Source organism: Pongo pygmaeus, chromosome 19 (assembly GCF_028885625.2).
Source record: "Pongo pygmaeus isolate AG05252 chromosome 19, NHGRI_mPonPyg2-v2.0_pri, whole genome shotgun sequence".
NCBI classification, from domain to species: domain Eukaryota; kingdom Metazoa; phylum Chordata; class Mammalia; order Primates; family Hominidae; genus Pongo; species Pongo pygmaeus.
Window position 1 is genome coordinate 46684216 of NC_072392.2, and position 17175 is coordinate 46701390.

The 17175-nt window shown below is 41.0% G+C and overlaps 1 protein-coding gene and 1 pseudogene across 1 annotated transcript in view; both read right to left on the bottom strand.

Moving 5' to 3' along the window:
- The window catches only part of LOC129018315 (leucine-rich repeat-containing protein 37A3-like), a 30343-nt gene that overhangs the window by 9001 nt on the left and 4167 nt on the right, over positions 1 to 17175 (bottom strand). The window contains 8 exon segments of the mRNA XM_063657043.1: positions 594 to 919; positions 4680 to 4765; positions 5239 to 5350; positions 5742 to 5813; positions 6380 to 6451; positions 9899 to 9979; positions 10627 to 10698; positions 16485 to 16556. Coding sequence (XP_063513113.1) covers positions 594 to 919; positions 4680 to 4765; positions 5239 to 5350; positions 5742 to 5813; positions 6380 to 6451; positions 9899 to 9979; positions 10627 to 10698; positions 16485 to 16556 — 893 coding nt within the window.
- On the bottom strand, positions 220 to 1115 carry LOC129018317 (endophilin-A2-like; annotated as a pseudogene).

A 17175-nucleotide genomic window follows, 5' to 3' on the forward strand; every position in this document is an offset into this window, starting at 1 on the left:
CTTAATTCGAAGGTGTCTTTGTCGGTTACAGCAACGCTGCTGCTGAATGCCATGAGAAGCGCCATGGCTTAAGCCTCTGGGGGTGCCGCTGCAGAGCCTGGTGCTGCTTCCACCGCTGCAAAGGCCAATGCTGCCGCAGGCACTGCTGCCCTTAATACACCATGGTGGCCGTGGACCCTGAGGGCGGGGAGGTGGGAAGGCGCGCACGTGCGGAGAAAACTACATCTGCGGGTGGGTGAAGTAGAAATGCGCTTGGACAGTTTCTAGTTTCTTTTCAAATATTTGATGTGAGGAAGATTTCCGCATCCTGTGCTTGAGCTTCTCTGTCAGCTCATCCAGGATCTGCAAAGCCTGCCAATGGTAGTCCAGCTGCGCCTCTACCAGGGCTGGGAGTTGACTCACCTGCTCAATGTTGGTGTCCAGGAGGTTGTGCATGCTGGTTTCTTCCACCTCCTTGGAGTCCTCAAACTTCTCCAGTGCCTGGCACAGCTCCTCATCGGGGCTCTTGCCCTGCCACTTCTTTTATTCTAAGTCCAGGCGGCGGCCGTCCAGCTTCTGCAGGTGGTGCGGGATCCCCTTCAGGTCTTTCTCACACAGGTTCTGGAGGAGGTCAATGAAGTTCTGCTTGACCTCTATGTCCAGGGAGTACTTCACCTCTGCCAGGTGCTTCATGGACTCACTGGCATCGAGCAGTGCATCACTGAAGTTGGACTCGTTGCCCAGCTCCTCCTGGTGGCGGATCAGGCACTCACTCAGGAGCCCCTCCGAATGCGGGTAGCCGGGGTTCTTCACCTGGCCCCGGATCTTGCACACCGTGTTGAGCATGGTCAGCTTAGCCTGCGAGGCTGGGTTGGGCTGCAGGTACTTGATGGTCCTTGCCAGCATTTCCATCACCGCCTTGCTGATGACATCTCCATCTCTTTGAAGTTATCGTCCAACTTGGTCCCGTCAGCCCCTCCGACCTTCTCACTGACCAGCTGGCTCGCCTTGTAGAACTGCTTCTTCAGCCCTGCAACCAACATGCTGCCTCCCACCGCCGAACCTCCCGCCCGGACTCCACCAGCAACAGGCTCCCAGGTGCTGCGACCCTCTGCGCGCCTCAGAGGCCCCACCATGTGCTTGCCAGCTCTGCACTTGCCCCGGCACCGCCTCGAGTTTATGAATCTTTAGTCTCCTTCAGTATAGATCTGTTCCCAGGATTGTTTTAAAGTATACTGACAAAACTTTGAGACTGCAAATGACCTGAGATTTACAGTATCCTTACTTGAGAATAGTAATTTTTCAATACGCATTAAAGATCATTACGCATGAGCCAAGACAAATGAGCTGGCCTACTTACTTTGTATATAAATGTGTAAACTCAAGAGTTCCAATAATGAACTCCAATAAGGAAATTAGTTCAATGTCTTTATGTCCTTGGTGACAAATGGTTACAGACAATCAGAGCATTTTTCCTATCCACTAATGGTCAAGAAAAAAGCAGACACTAGAGAACTGAGTGAGAAAGTTGGTCGATGAAGAGGACTTCATCCAGAGAGGAAGGGATCTAGCTCACAGGGAAGATGCTGCAGGAGGCTGAGGAAAGTGAGGCTAGAGCAGTAAAACAGATCTGACAACCTGATGAAAATAAGAAAGTGACCTGACAAAAATGAACGGAGCAGAGTGCTAAATGAAGGGCCCCTTCCATGCAATCTTGCATAATGCCCTGAACCAGCCTTAGCATAACTGAGTTTCTATTTAGCTTGCCATATTGTGGGGGGTGCTGGTGGCACAATTTAAGTTGCAGTAAGTTGTGTAACAAACTCACATAGGGCCCTGCAGAAATTATATATATATATATATATATATATATATATATGTATGTATGTATAATTAATATATATATTATATATGTTATATAATATATATACATATAATATATATGTATATTTTTTAGGCAGGATCTTGCTCTGTCACCCAGGCTGGAGTGCAGTGGCGTCATCTTGGCTCACTGCAACCTCTACCTCCTGGGTTCAAGCGATCCCCCTGCCTCAGCCTCCCTAGTAGCAGAGACTACAGGCATGTGCCATCACACCTGGTGAAGAGAGATATATATATAGATAGATATAGATATAAATATATATAGATATCTATACCTACAAAGAAGGCCAGGCATGGTGCCTCATGCCTATAATCCCAGCACTCTGAGAGAATGAGGCAGGAGGATCACTTGAGGCCAGGAGTTCGAAACCAGCCTGGGCAACACAGTGAGACCTCATTTCTCCAAAAAATAAAAATAAAATTGCAAAAAAACAAAAAAAAATAAACCTCACACCATATATGCAAATTAACTCAAAATGGATCATAGATCTAAATGTAACTATACAATTTCTGGGAAAAGACATAGAGAGTAAATCTTTTCCACTGTGGATTAAACAACAGGTTCTTAAAGATTTCTTAGGTAAGAAACAAAAAAGCACAAGCCATATAAGAAAAAATTGCTAACTTAAAGGTGATCAAAATTAAAAACTGCTCTTCAGAAAACTTTATTTTATTTATTTATTTATTTATTTTGAGACAGAGTCTCACCTGTTGCCCAGGCTGGAGTGCAGTGGTGCAATCTTGGCTCATTGCAACCTCCACCTCCCAGGTTCAAGCACTTCTTGTGCCTCAGCCTCCTGAGGAGCTGGGATTACAGGCATGGGCCACCACACCTGGCTAATTTGTGTATTTTTAGTAGAGATTGGGGTTTTGCCACGTTGGCCAGGATGGTCTCGAACTCCTGACTTCAAGTGATCCACCTGCCTCGGCCTCCCAAAGTGCTGTGATTATAGGTGTGAGTCACTATGCCCAGCCAGAAAACACTTTTAACAGAATGAAAAGACAAACCACAAACTGTGAGAAGATATTTGCCAAATACATATCTATAAGACCTTGTTTTTTGTTTTTATTTATTTACTTATTTAATTTTTGAGATAGTATCTCACTCTGTGACCCAGGCTGGAGTGCAGTGGCGATCACAGCTCACTGCAGCCTCGACCTCCCAGGCTCAAGCAATCCTCCCACCTCAGCTTCCCGAGTAGCTGGGACCACAGGTGAGCACCACCACACCTGCCTAATTTTTATGTTTTTGGTAGAGACAAGGTTTCACCATATTGCCCAGGTGGTCTAAAACTCCTGGCCTCAAGCAATCCTCCTGCCTCAGCCTCCCAATGTGCTGGGATTATAGGCATGAGCCACTGTACCTGGTCCCTGAAAAGACTTGTATCTAGAATCTATAAAGCACTCTTTTTGTTTGTTTGAGATGGAGTCTCACTGTGTCGCCCAGGCTGGAGTGCAGTGGCGTGATCTCTGCTCACTGCAAGCTCCACCCCCTGGGTTAACGCCATTCTCCTGCCTCAGCCTCCCGAGTAGCTGGGACTAAAGGTGCCCGCCACTACACCCGGCTAATTTTGTGTGTGTGTGTATTTAGTAGAGACTGGGTTTCACCGTGTTAGCCAGGATGGTCTCGATTTCCTGACCATCAACCCGCCTTGGCCTCCCAAAGTGCTTGGATTACAGGCATGAGCCACCGCGCCCGGCCTAAAGCACTCTTAAAACTCAATAATAATGAATCTCCAATGGAATTACAAGGAAAAAAAACCTCAATAAAAATATTAATATCCAATTAAAATATGGGAATAGATTTGAACAGTAAAGAAGATATTTGCACATGAACATTCAACATCACTAGCTATTAAAGAAATGCAAATTAAAACCACAATGAGATTCCTCTACACATCTAGCAGTAGAAAGGTGAACATTTCTTTAAAAACTCAAATATAAGAATCTGCTGGGCTGGGCCATGCATGGTGGCTCACGCCTGTAATCCCAGCACTTTGGGAGGCCAAGCCAGGTGGATCAAGTGAGGCCAGGAGTTTGAGACCAGCCTGGCCGACAAGACGAAACCCCATCTCTACTAAAAATATAAAAATTAGCTGGGCATGGTGGTGTGCGGCTATAATCCCAGTTACTCAGGAGGCTGCGGGAGGAGAATCGCTTGAACCTGGGAGGCCGAGGTTGCAGTGAGCTGAGATCTTGCTGCTGCACTCCAGCAACGACTCTGTCTCAAAAAAACATCTGCTGGGCTGGACATGGTGGCTCACGCCTGAACCACAGCACTTTGGGAGGCCAGGGGGTGTGGATCAATTGAGGTCAGGAGTTCAAGACCAGCCTGGCCAACATGGTGAAACCCTGTCTCTACTAAAAATATAAAAATTAGCTGGGTGTGGTGGTGGGTGCCTACAGGTACTTGGGAGGCTGAGGCAGGAGAACTGTTTGAACTCAGGAGGTAGAGGTTGCAGTGAGCCGAGATGGCACCACTGCACTGTAGCCTGGGGATAGAGCAAGACTGTGTTGCAAAAAAAAAAAAAAAAAAAAAAATGCTGAAGATGTGGAACAACTGTGACTCTCATACAATGCTGGTGGAAATGTAAAATGGCACAGCCACTTTAGGAAACAGTTTAGCAGCTTCTTAAAAAGTGAAATATACACTAAGCATGTGAACAATCCAACTCCTAGGTATTTACCCAAAGAAATGAAAACATAGGTTCACACAAAGACCTGTATATGAGTGTTTTTAGGAGTCTTATTCATAATTGCAAAAAATTGGAAGCTACCCAAATGTCCATACATTGATGAATGGATAAACAAATTGATACATCCACACAACTGGAATACTACTGAGCAATAAAAAGGAGGGAAGAGTTGTCCCTTGGTGTCTGCAGGGGATTGGCTCCAGGACCCCCTACAGATACCAAAGTCCACAGATGCTGAAGTATTTTATATGGAATGACATAATACTTGATGTAATAAATGACATAAGCCTTGGGTATACTTTAAGTACCTAATACAGTGTAAATTGTATGTAAATAATTATACCATGTTTTAAATTTTCTACTGTTTTTATTGTTGTATTATTTTATATTTTTTATTTTTTCTAAATATTCTCCATCCATGGTTAGTTGAATCCATGGATGAGGAACCTGTAGATATGGAGGGCCAGCTGTACTGATAGGTGCAACAACATGGATGGTAGCATAATCTCAAAAAAATTATGCTGAGTGAGGCCGGGTGAGGTGGCTCCCACCTAGCACTTTGGGAGGCTGAAGCAGGCGGATCACTTGAGGTCAGGAGTTCGAAACCAGTCTGGCCAGCATGGTGAAACTTCATCTCTACTAAAAATACAAAAATTTGCTGGGCATGATGGCACACACCTGTAATCCCAGCTACTTGGGAGGCTGAGACAGGAGAATCGCTTGAACCTGGGAGGTGGAGGTTGTAGTGAGCTGAGGTCATGCCTCTGCACTGCAGCCTGAGCGACAGTGAGACTCTGTCTCAAAAAAAATAAAAAACAATACTAAGTGAAAGAAGTCAAATACAAGAGGCTACATGCTACATGATTTCATTTAAAAGACATTCTGAAAAAGACAAAACTATAGGAACAGAAATCAGATTAGTAGCTAACAGGGGCTGATGGTGGGAGGAAGGGATTGCCTACAAAGGGAAACGAGGGGCCTTTCTGAGGTGACAGAAATGCTTTATATTGGGAATGTGGTGGTGGTTATGTAACTATACATTTGTCAAAACTCATCAAACTATACACTTACAAAGGGTGAATGTTATATGAAAATTATATCTCAATAAACCTGACTTAAGAAAATAATAAAGCAAACCTAAAAAACCAACTAAGTAAAAATAAATCTAAGAAAAAAATAACTTACAGTTTTTCCAGTTCAACAGTCATCATGAGAATGTTAAGTATTGTAAGTGTGATGTGCGTTGTTCCCATGTCTCTGAAGAAGAAAGCTGAATCATTCATGATATGAACCCATTACAAAATTCTGTACTTCAAAAGATAATTCAAGGACATGTGATTACTTCTATTTTGGCTTCTCTATAAAACAAGCCACTTCAACAGGATATTTGCTGTAAAATTCCAGAGAGATCTTATTAAAGAAATTTAAGTTGATCTACATTATCAAATTAATGATATTTAAGAGAACTTACACTTTTTTTTTTTACCATTATCTTACTTCTCATTTCATATTGCATTCACCCATCTTGATTTACTCTTTTTTTCGTTTTTAGAATAATGAACACCTATTCCTCTTTGCTTTCTTGGTTAAGTAATATTCCTCCATGTGTCAACATGTTCCAAATCTATACGGGTTCTTCAACACTGTTCTCTTCCCCCGCTGGCTGTCTTGACCATTATACATCCTTTCTTAATCCTCTTCTTTGCCAATAACTTTTTTCAATAACTCAGTTAAAATTTAAATTATGACTTTTTAGCCTAAATGCAAAATACTTTAAAAAGCATAAATCATCTCATGACTCATGAGAGTACTATAGTACTTACAGATATTTTAATGCCGGCAGTTCAAAGAGATATGGATCTTTGACAGCAGTCAGATGATTGCGACTGAGAATTCTGAAAAATGCAATGAAATTAAAATTACCTGCATTTTCAATGTGTGAAACTGCATAAAAAGTTTATATTCATTTTTTGGTATGGAAATTTTAGGTAAAAAAAATAATTTTCTGCTTTTACATAATAAATCACCATTAGACTCCATAAAGCACTATTCCTTTGGTAACTAGCTAGGTCTCTAGAAGCTAAAGTAGAGGAGAGAAAGCAGGGAAGAAATAGAAAAAAAAACAAGAAGTGGATAGCAAAGAAAAAATATGCCGCAGAAGTTTTCAGGTCAAAAACCCTAGAAATGACAATGTTGGTAGGAAGCCCTGAGTCTGTAGGAAACACTATTCTAGTGTCCTCCATAATTCAAGTTGTTCATCCATAATTCAAGTTCCTTTTTTTTTTTTTTTGGAGATGGAGTCTTGCTCTGTCGCCCAGGCTGGACAGCAGTGGCTCCATCTTGGCTCACTGCAACCTCCACCTCCTGGGTTCAAGCAATTCTCCTGCCTCAGCCTCCTGAGTAGCTGGGATTACAGGTGCCCGCCACCACGCCCAGCTAATTTTTGTATTTTTAGTAGAGACGGGGTTTCATCATGTTGGACAGGCTGGTCTCCAACTCCTAACCTAGGTGATCCACCCCCCTCAGCCTACCAAAGCGTTAGGATTACAGGTGTGAGACACTGCGCCTGATTGCTTGCCTTTTATCTGTATAAAGTTTTTTAAATTTATGGTTTAATTTGCACAGTTAAGGAAAAAAATAGGACCAATTCTTTTGCTTTATACCCAAAGAAAAAGGGATAAATCTAAGACGAGGAACTGGTCAAAACCATACTCCCATCACATACTCCCACTTGTCTTCTTGTATGACATCACAGCCTTCGTTACACTGCATGTAACCACCTGTCTACTTGTCAGTCTCCTGGGCTATCAGCTCCTTGAGGGCAGAGACCACATCTTATTGTCATTGTCATCCCTGTGCCTGGCATGATGTCTGAAATTTACTACGGATTTAATAAATGTTTACTGAATAAACAAATGACATTTTGTTTATATGTCAATAAAATGAATAAATTCATTTTGATGTGAATTTTTATTCCAAAATGCTGGAATCTATTTTCTTTTTAATTCTTTAAAATGAACATGAAAAAGAAAAGAAACAGGAAGAAATAAAAGAAAATCACCCTTTAGATTAACCCAAGAATCATCATTGTACTTTTGCAGAAATTATAAAAGTAATAATTATTACAGTGAGTATCTATTAGGCTGCCACATATTTGTGATCAGCATTTCACATTTCATCCTCACAATAACTATGTGGTAGATATTATTATTGCCCTATTTTATAAATGAGGAAACTGAGGCACAGAGAGGTTACATAACTTGTCCTAGGTCACCAAGCTACGAAGAAGCAAAGCTATAATCTGAACTCACGTGCTTAATCTGTATGAAGAAAAAAGGTTTACTTTAACCTTATGGTTTTACAATTTTTTCTTTTCTTTCTTTCTCTTTCTTTCTTCAATTCCCTCCCTCCCTCCTTCTTTCCCTTCCCTCCCTTCCCTCCCTCCCCTCCCTCCCTTCCTCCCTTCCTTCCTTCCTTCTTTTGAGTTAAAGTTTCCATTTATTGGCTGGGCCTGGTGGCTTAGGCCTATAATCCCAGCACCAGCACTTTAGGAAGCCAGACGGGTGGATCATCTGAGTTCAGGAGTTCCAGACCAGCCTGACCAACGTGGTAAAACCCCATCTCTGTCAGAGCCTTGCTCTGTCGCCCAGGCTTGAGTGCAATGGCATGTCCTTGGCTCACTGCAACCTCCGCCTCCTGGGTTCAAGTGATTCTCCTGCCTCAGCCTCCTGAGTAGCTAGGATTACATGTGCCCGCCACCACACCCAGCTAAGTTTTGTATTTTTAGTAGAGACGGGGTTTCACCATGTTGGTCAGGCTGGTCTCGAACTCCTGACTTCAGGTGATCCACCCACCTCAGCCTTCAGAAGTGCTGGAATTACAGGCATGAGCCACTGCTCCCGGCCGCCAGATTGTTATGTGGGACTCCTACTGTTATAAAGTGCTTAGTAAAGGTGGTGAGTTTAAGACATTTGTATGGACGCTACCTAAACCTCTTGGTGGAGGGACCTAATGAGCCTGTTCTCTGGTGTGAAGGCAAAAGAAAAACAGACCCTCAGTGTCTCTTCCCTAAGTTAAGCATCAGCAAATTAATGAAGACAGAGAGGAGCATCTGCAGAAACTGCTGCTCTAATCCAGATACATCCTGAACACCTCCCTCTACCTCAAAATGAACTGTGTGAAACTAGATTTCTCAACCACAAGAAAGGTGGAAAGTATTTTCTAAAGTCAGATGTAGAGGAGAATCTTCACCTTGAGTCTAGAGTCCCCTTCAGGCCATTGAATATACCCACTCTGATTTGCTGGGTATGTTATACAGAGAAATCATAGAATTTTTGCACTTATGGTAGAAGAGTAGTCAGGAAAGTATATGGAATTAAAATAGAGCGACGTATTTTCTTTACAAAATTTTTTTTTGCACAACAGCTTAACAAAAACACCATTTTGGCCAGGCATGGTGGTTCACACCTGTAACCCCAGCACTTTGGGAAGCTAAGGTGGGCAGATCACCTGAGGTCACAGGAGTTTGAGACCAGCCTTGAGGGGAGGTTGGAGTGCAGTGGCACAATCTCGGCTCACTGCAACTTCCACCTCCCGAGTTCAAGCCATTCTCGACCCTCAGCCTCCTGATAGCTGGGATCACAGGCGCCTGCCACCACGACCTACTAATTTTTGTATCTTTAGTAGAGACAGGGTTTTGCCATATTGGCCAGGCTGATCTCAAACTCCTGACCTCAAGTGATCCTCCCACCCCAGCTTCCCAAGGTGCTGGGATTATAGGCATGAGCCACTACGCCCAGCCCTACACTTTGGATTTAACTTTGATTCCTGCTCACATGCAGAGTTTCAAACTGCTTAAATGTCTGCAACATTTAGCTTCAAGGAAGAAAGCTTAACACAAAGTCCTCCAGGGAGCAAAAAACTGCACCACTACACCCAGCTAATTTTTTTGTATTTTTAGTAGGGATGGGGATTCACTATGTTGGCCAAGCTCGTGTTGAACTCCTGACCTCAGGTGATCCGCCCCCCTCAGCTCCTAAAGTTCTGGGATTACAGGCCTGAGCCACCCCACCCAGCAACAAGGCTAATTTGAGGGTCACTTGTTTGATGCCTTTTCTTGCCCATGCCATAGGTCAGAACTAGGACAAGCAGAGCGGGTCATATATAAGCTGCGTAAGTCTCTTGGCCTCTTTGTACCTTAGTTTCCCCATTTGAGAAAAATGAATGGATCTTAAGACATGCTTTTCAGAGTTCGTAATGGGCTTATACCCAGCTAACCAATAATTGTATGAGTTTTTATACAAAATAGTTGTTTACACGTATTCATCTTCTATTTCACTTACAACTTGTATAAAAACTGCATTCCGTGCCAGGCCTGAAATGTTCCAAGGCTCAGTTCCGTAATTAAATTGCAGCCCAGATTTCTACAAAAAAAGACATAAGCCAAAGGAAAAAAAATTATTTCAGAACACTTACATTTGCTGTGAGTCTAATCTATATAGGATGGAACATAACCTCAATCCTTTCTGTATGCACTAAGGAAATCTCACTGTGGAAGATACTGGCTTATGATTTATACTTTAACATTGCACATGTGGTGCATTAGCTACAAAAGAGTGAACGCTCATTAAATACCTATGTTAAGTGACCTTTATTTCTCTAGAACAGGATTTCACAACTTCAGTACCATCGACAATTTGGACTATATACCTCTTTGCCTTTGGGGCTTGTCTTATACTTTGCATGATGTTTAGCAGCATCTCTGGCCTCTGCCCACCAGATGCCAGGAGCACAAACACAGTTCTGTCAACCAAAACTGTCTCTGGACATTACCAAATGTCACCTGAGTACAAAATCACACCAGTTGAGAACCACTGCTCTCTGATGATTCACTATGATCTGTGTAATAATTCTCACACTAATCTTTGCTAGAGACAAAAAGGACTTGCTATATAATTTTAGTACCTTTCTACTGGTCAAATTTTAATCATATTTCAAAATGAATAGCAAAGAGGTTATAATTAAGTTTTATAAAAATTCCAAATGTAATAAAGTTATATTTGTAACTTACGTATATTGCAAAAATGGTAGTGATTCAAATGTATGTCTTTCAATATACCGTATTTTATTGCAGGATAAATCTCTAGGAAAAATAAAAGGAAAATATTGCCTTGATAAGTTATCAGTGTTGACTAGTAAGAATAATAGCAAGAGTTTAGAATAATATTGAATACACATTTTTCATCTCGACTCTAAACGTTTGGACCTGTATTTGAACTTTCCAGAGCTCCTAACCCTGCCTGTACCTCTCCTAGAGTCTCACCTTCATACTTTTAGTAAATAAAATATACAACTTAATAGACTTTGGAATTAATTTTTCCTGAGAGCAGTAGACTTGATTAGATGCCCTTTTGTAGTCTCATCAAATCCTAGATTATGAGCTCAAGGCTTTTATCTCTATATATAGTTTCTAATATAAAAACGAATAGCCTCACATTTATATACCTTCCTAGTTTAGGTTTGTTTTCCTAAGCCAGTTCAGTATCAGAAGAAATAAAAGACATCCTTTCAACAGCATTTGAAAGGAAGTTACCCCTTTACTTAATAAATAACGTTGAACTAATATTCAAATCATATTAATACAATTAATTTCTATCATATTAATAGAAATTCATTTTTGGTTTTATATTGCTTTAATATTTCATGAAAGCAATTTCTTCAGTTATACAGTGATGGGGCTTTTCCCTCCTCCTTTACCTGGATGGTGTAACTTTGGCTGGTGTCTCCATCTCTAGTCTCTCCCTTCCTAAACTATCCTACACACAGTCATCATATAAACTCTCCAGAAGTGGCTTGCAAAGACCAGCACCTCCTGGGAAATTATTGAGGATGCAAATTCTTGGTCCCACTCTAGACCAACTGAATCAATAACTATGAGGGTGGAGTCCAGAACTGAGTTCTAACGTGCCCTCTCAATGATTGTGATGCAGATCCATCTTACAGCACTGCTGTGATAACACGGTTCCCCATGATGGCTCCTCAGCTTGGCATTCAAAGCCCTAGAAGATCTGGCTCCAATTTCCTACTCTCCCTCCTTGTAATCTACAGGTACTCATGGCATTCCTCGAATACTTTCCTGTGTTTTGCCCTTCTCCTATTTCCCTTTTGCAAGTTTAGAATATTGTCCCCAAGATGTCTGTCCGATGCTACACAATGGCCCTTCAAAGTCCTATTCAAATGGGATTGTTCTAGTAACATCTTCCTGGGTCCAAACTGAAGTCATTTCCCCCTCTTCTGTGCTTCAGAAACAATTTATCCCTCCTAGTGCCCACATCCATTTCTTCTTCTTAATGGAGTTATTTTTCATCCCATTTTTTCTGAGCATAAACTCCTTGAAAGCATGGACTAGGTCTTGCTCATCTGCATTGCCCACCATGTTTAAAACTGACACATGGAAATAAAGTAAATTCAAATATTTGTAAAACAAATGAATAGCTGGCCGGGCGCAGTGGCTCATGCCTGTAATCCCAGCACTTTGGGAGGCTGAGGTGGGTGGATTACAAGGTCAGGATATCGAGACCATCCTGGCTAACAAGGTGAAACCCCATCTCTACTAAAAATACAATAAATGAGCTGGGCGTGGCGTGTGCCTATAGTCCCAGCTACTTGGGAGGCTGAGGCAGGAGAATGGAGTGAACCCAGGAGGCAAAGCTTGGGGTGAGCCGAGATCGTGCCACAGCACTCCAGCCTGGGTGACAGAGCGAGACTCCGTCTCAAAAAAAAAAAAAAATTAAAAAAATAATAAATAAATAAATAAATGAATGAATAGCTGGGGGAGTGAGTAGAAGGAAAATGATTATTTTAAAGCAAATGTAGTTTTATTACTTCATGGCCTCTGTAGCACTTTGGCATCCACTTGAGGGTCTTTACACCCACTTTCCTTAAGCCTTTCACATTTGAAAGAATCTGTTTGCAAAAGAGCATCACTAATAAGGATTAATGACATACACACCTCTATGGACAGAGGATAAGAATCAAGCTTTCATAGCAATTGAACATAGTATCTTCTTGTCTCTAAACAGACAGAAATACTATGCAGGTATCCCTTTCCTGGTAACAGGGCTGGGGAGATAGTTACTGTGGAATTAGTGAAGAGTTAGGGGCATTTCTGATATGCTTGTTAGTGTAAACATTTCTAGCTCTACCACTTAACCATCATTTTAAACATCTGTTTTAATATAACAATTCCAAAAATGAAATCCTTAATACTAGTCTATTCTCTTGGTAGCTTAATATTCTTGATAATATTATTTCTATAATTCAGCTGATTTCAAATATTTAAATGTTAATTTAATTCCGATTAAATTACCAAAAAATTCTGGATTAATGATGTTCAAATGAATGTAGGTGGTCTATATTTTCTTCTCCTTTAGGCAACAATCTGAAGTTAACTTTAATTCCTTTCAGCCTACCAAACCAACTTTTTCAAATCTTTTTTTGTGAAGGTCAGACGGTAAATATTTTAAGGCTTTGTGGGCCACATATGATCTCTCTCACAGATTTCTCTTTTTTCTTTCACAGTCCTTTAAAAATGCAACAACCATTCTTAACTTAATAGGCTATTAAAAAACAGACCTTAGGTTAGCTTTGATCTATTGGCTGTAGACTGAATAGAAGAAGATGGTATGTAAACCCTTATAAAGCAAGGTTCATATGGGTGTCAGTCACTGCTCAGATCTTCTTACCACGTGAACTTTTTCTGTCTGTATTTTGTCTATACAATTTAAAAACTGAAAATGCATAGGACGTAGCTAATGCTAGAGATGGGCTGAGACCCTATACAAACTTACAGAATTGCAGAATTTTATTGCTGGGAGAAATCTTAGAGATTATCTCATTTGAACCCCTTATTCATTTTAAAGATAATATGACTAAAAACTCAAAAATATGATTAACTAACTTATAAATACTGGAGGGATTGCAGGCTTTCAAATGAATCCTTACGTAATTCAGTCAAATAATTTTCACTGAGAATTCTGGAAAATGAAAAAGTTATTTCTAGATTAAAATGCAAACTACAACTATTTGCTACACAGGGACTATCTCCTGCATGTGGAGGAAAGCTGGGTCATGATCATTTCAAAATGGTGGGATCTGCTCTGCTTTCATTCAAATCTTTCCCTACATTTTCCTTTTAGTGTCTATCTCTCTCCACCAACACCACCACACACACAGGCAAGCACACACACACATATGCAAGCACACACACACATGCAAGCACACACACACACAAGCACACACACATGCAAGCACACACACACATGCAAGCACACACACACACATGCAAGCACACACCCACACGCAAGCACACACACACACACGTAAGCACACACACAAGCAAGCACACGCACACAAGCACACCGCTCCACTCTTCCCACCAAATTATATCTTTAACGATTCCTCTCTAGATCATAATATACCTTTCAGAATCCAACTCTGGGTGGCACCAAGATCAGCAGAACCTCCATTTCCTCCTCTCTTTTCCCAAACCTTACTATGAAAGCTCCACATGGGACCATGTCAGGGCTGCAAGTGAAGCCATTCAACTCTTTTCCCCCATCAAAAAAATTTGAGAACTACAGTGTGCATAAAGTGCACATAACATAAATGTTGTTTATATTTAATTTAATTTAATTTCTGAGACAGGGTCTCATTCTGTTACCCACACTGGTCTCGGACTCCTGGCTCAAGTGATCCTCCTGTCTCTGCCTCCCAAAGTGTTGGGATTGCAGACATGAGCCACCTCACCGGGCCAAATATTCAGTTTAATAATTATAAAGCAGATACCCATGTAAACATTGTTACAAAAGATTATTGCTAGCATCCCAGAAGCCCCAGTGTGCCCCTTTCCAATCATATTCCTCTCTCTAACCCTAACAGGTAACCACTACCCTGACTTTTGTAATGATTTGCTTGCTTTTAAAATGTAGTCCTGGCCTGGCGTGGTGGCTCATGCCTGTAATGCCAGCATTCTGGAAAGCTAAGGCACATGAATCACCTGAGGTCATGAGTTTGAGACCAGCCTGTCCAACATGGCAAAACTCTGTCTCTACTAAAAATAGAAAAATTAGCTGGGCATGGTGGTGGGCACCTGTAATTCCAGCTACCCAGGAGGCTGAGGCAGGAGAATCCCTTGAACCCGGGAGGTGGAACTTGCAGTGAGCCAAGATCGCACCATTGAACTCCAGCCTGGGCAACAAGAACAAAATTCCGTCTCAAAAAATAAATAAACAATTCTCCTGCCTCAGCTTCCCAAGTAGATGGGATTATAGGCACCCACCACCATGCCTGGCTAATTTTTGTATTTTCAGTAGAGATGGGGTTTTGTCATATTGGCCAGGCTGGTCTCAAACTCTTGACCTCAGGTGATCCGCCTGCCTCGAACTCCCGAGGTGCTGGGGTTACAGGTGTGAGCCACTGCACCTAGCATGTGTTTTATTTTTAATTTAGAATTCATGTATATCTTGTCTATATAAGTCAAACTAATGATGTGACACAAACTGTTGTGAAAAATGTTACTTTGAATGTAAGCATTTTTTCCAAAATCATTTATGTGTCTAAACTAATTCCTTCCATAAATCAGGAAGAAAACGATAGAACAATTCAACAGGAAAATGAACAAAGGACAGAAAACTCAGAGAAGAAACACAAATGTTCAACAAACATATAAAGATATTTAATTAAATTCATAAGTGATCAGAAAAATTCAAATTTGGATGGAATCCCTTTTATTCATCCATAACTTCAACAAAAAGTTGGCGAATACCTAGCAGTGAAAAGGTGTGGGGAAGTGAATGCTGTCCTATTCTGCTGACAATAGAGTCAGTTGGCACAACATTTTTGAGGACAATTAAAATTTTATATCTACATAGTCTTCACCCCAACTCTTCCATTTCTAGATATCTATGCTACAGGAACACTTGCCCACTAAGCATAATCTAAATATTCGTCAGTGGGGAAATTATTAAATAAACTATGATGCATCCATACTATGGATTATGCAGGACTTTAAATGAATGGGGTGACCCTCTAAGTCCTAGGAAGGAAAGAAATTATGAAGTGAAAGAATATCATGTGATATAAGTGATACCATGAAGTGAAAGAATCAAGTTGCAAGATGTTACCCTTTATGGAAAGAAAAAAGATTTTAAAAACCACACAACAAATCTATTTTGCTTTATGTAAATATGTATGTAGGTAAATGGGGAAAAGTCTGGAAGCATGTATACTAAACACAGAGTAGCATTACCTCAGGGATGAGGGAGTAGGGCACAAGGAGGGTTTTTGTTATACCTGTTATTATATTTTTATACATTAAAAATAGAATCATGGGCTGGGGGTGGTGGCTCATGCCTATACTTTGAGCACTTTAGGAGGCCAAGGTGGGAGGATCACTTGAGCCCAAGAGCTCAAGACCAGCCTAAGCAGCATAGGAAGACCCTGTCTCTACAAAAAATACAAAATTAGGTGGGCATGGTGGCATGCACCTGTGGTCCCAGCTACTTGGGAGTCTGAGGTGGGAGGATCTCTTGTGCCTGGGAGGTGAAGGCTGCAGTGAGATGTGATTGTGCCACTGCACTCCAGCCCAGGGAACAAAGAAAGACCCTGTCTCTGAAAAAAAAAGGGAAAAAAAAGAATATAACCATGTATTATTTGTATGATAAAAAATAAATTTAAATTGCCTCTTATTTTAGAGAGAGCCTACCAAATTTAATTTTAAAATAACCATAGGATTGCAATCCACAGAGGTTGATTTGGGGTATGGAGGGGAAATATCTTTTCTCGGAGGTACGGACCTCAAAATTCTGGACCAAGAAGGATCTTACAATGCAGTTAGTTTTTTGTCATATTTGGAGAGAATATACTCACAGTTTTTCGGTCCAACTGTATGCTTTCCATACATTTCCATCAATATATGAAATATAGTTTCCTTGGAAATTTCTGTGAAGAAAGACAGTTTATATCCTTGAATAGGCAGGAAAAGAATGAACAGGATAAAAGAATCACAGCAACCTTGTCGGGGATATTCAGAAACAGAAAATAACACCTGCTTTCTCATTTCCAGAGCTATCAGCTTCCCAGTTTGCACAATTCATCAAGAAATAATGCGGGGCCACTGGCACAAATGATGAGGCATCTCCTGGAAGCTTAACTTCCTATCCATCCCATCTCTTGGACAGACGATGCCAGTTAATTACTTTGAATGTAAGTATTTTATCCAAAAGCACTTATGTGTCTAAACAAACTCCTACAAATCAACACAAAAATGGTAAATAATTCAACAGAAAAGTGGGCATAAGCTTATCTTTATCGATAAATAAGTAGAAAGAAACCCTATGCCAGGTAACACCAAAGCTTTGCTCTCTGTTGAAACATCCTAGGCTTTTCCTTTCCACTCTTATTACAACTGATCTGATTTAGCCCCTTCACACTTTACTCCTACATTTTGCTAGACCTTTCTATTTTGTCTCCCTGAAATAAGCTTTTCCTTTTGGGCATTCTATATATGGATTCTAAAATAATCCTTTGCATGTCTGTACTTGAACATAAAGCAAAAAAA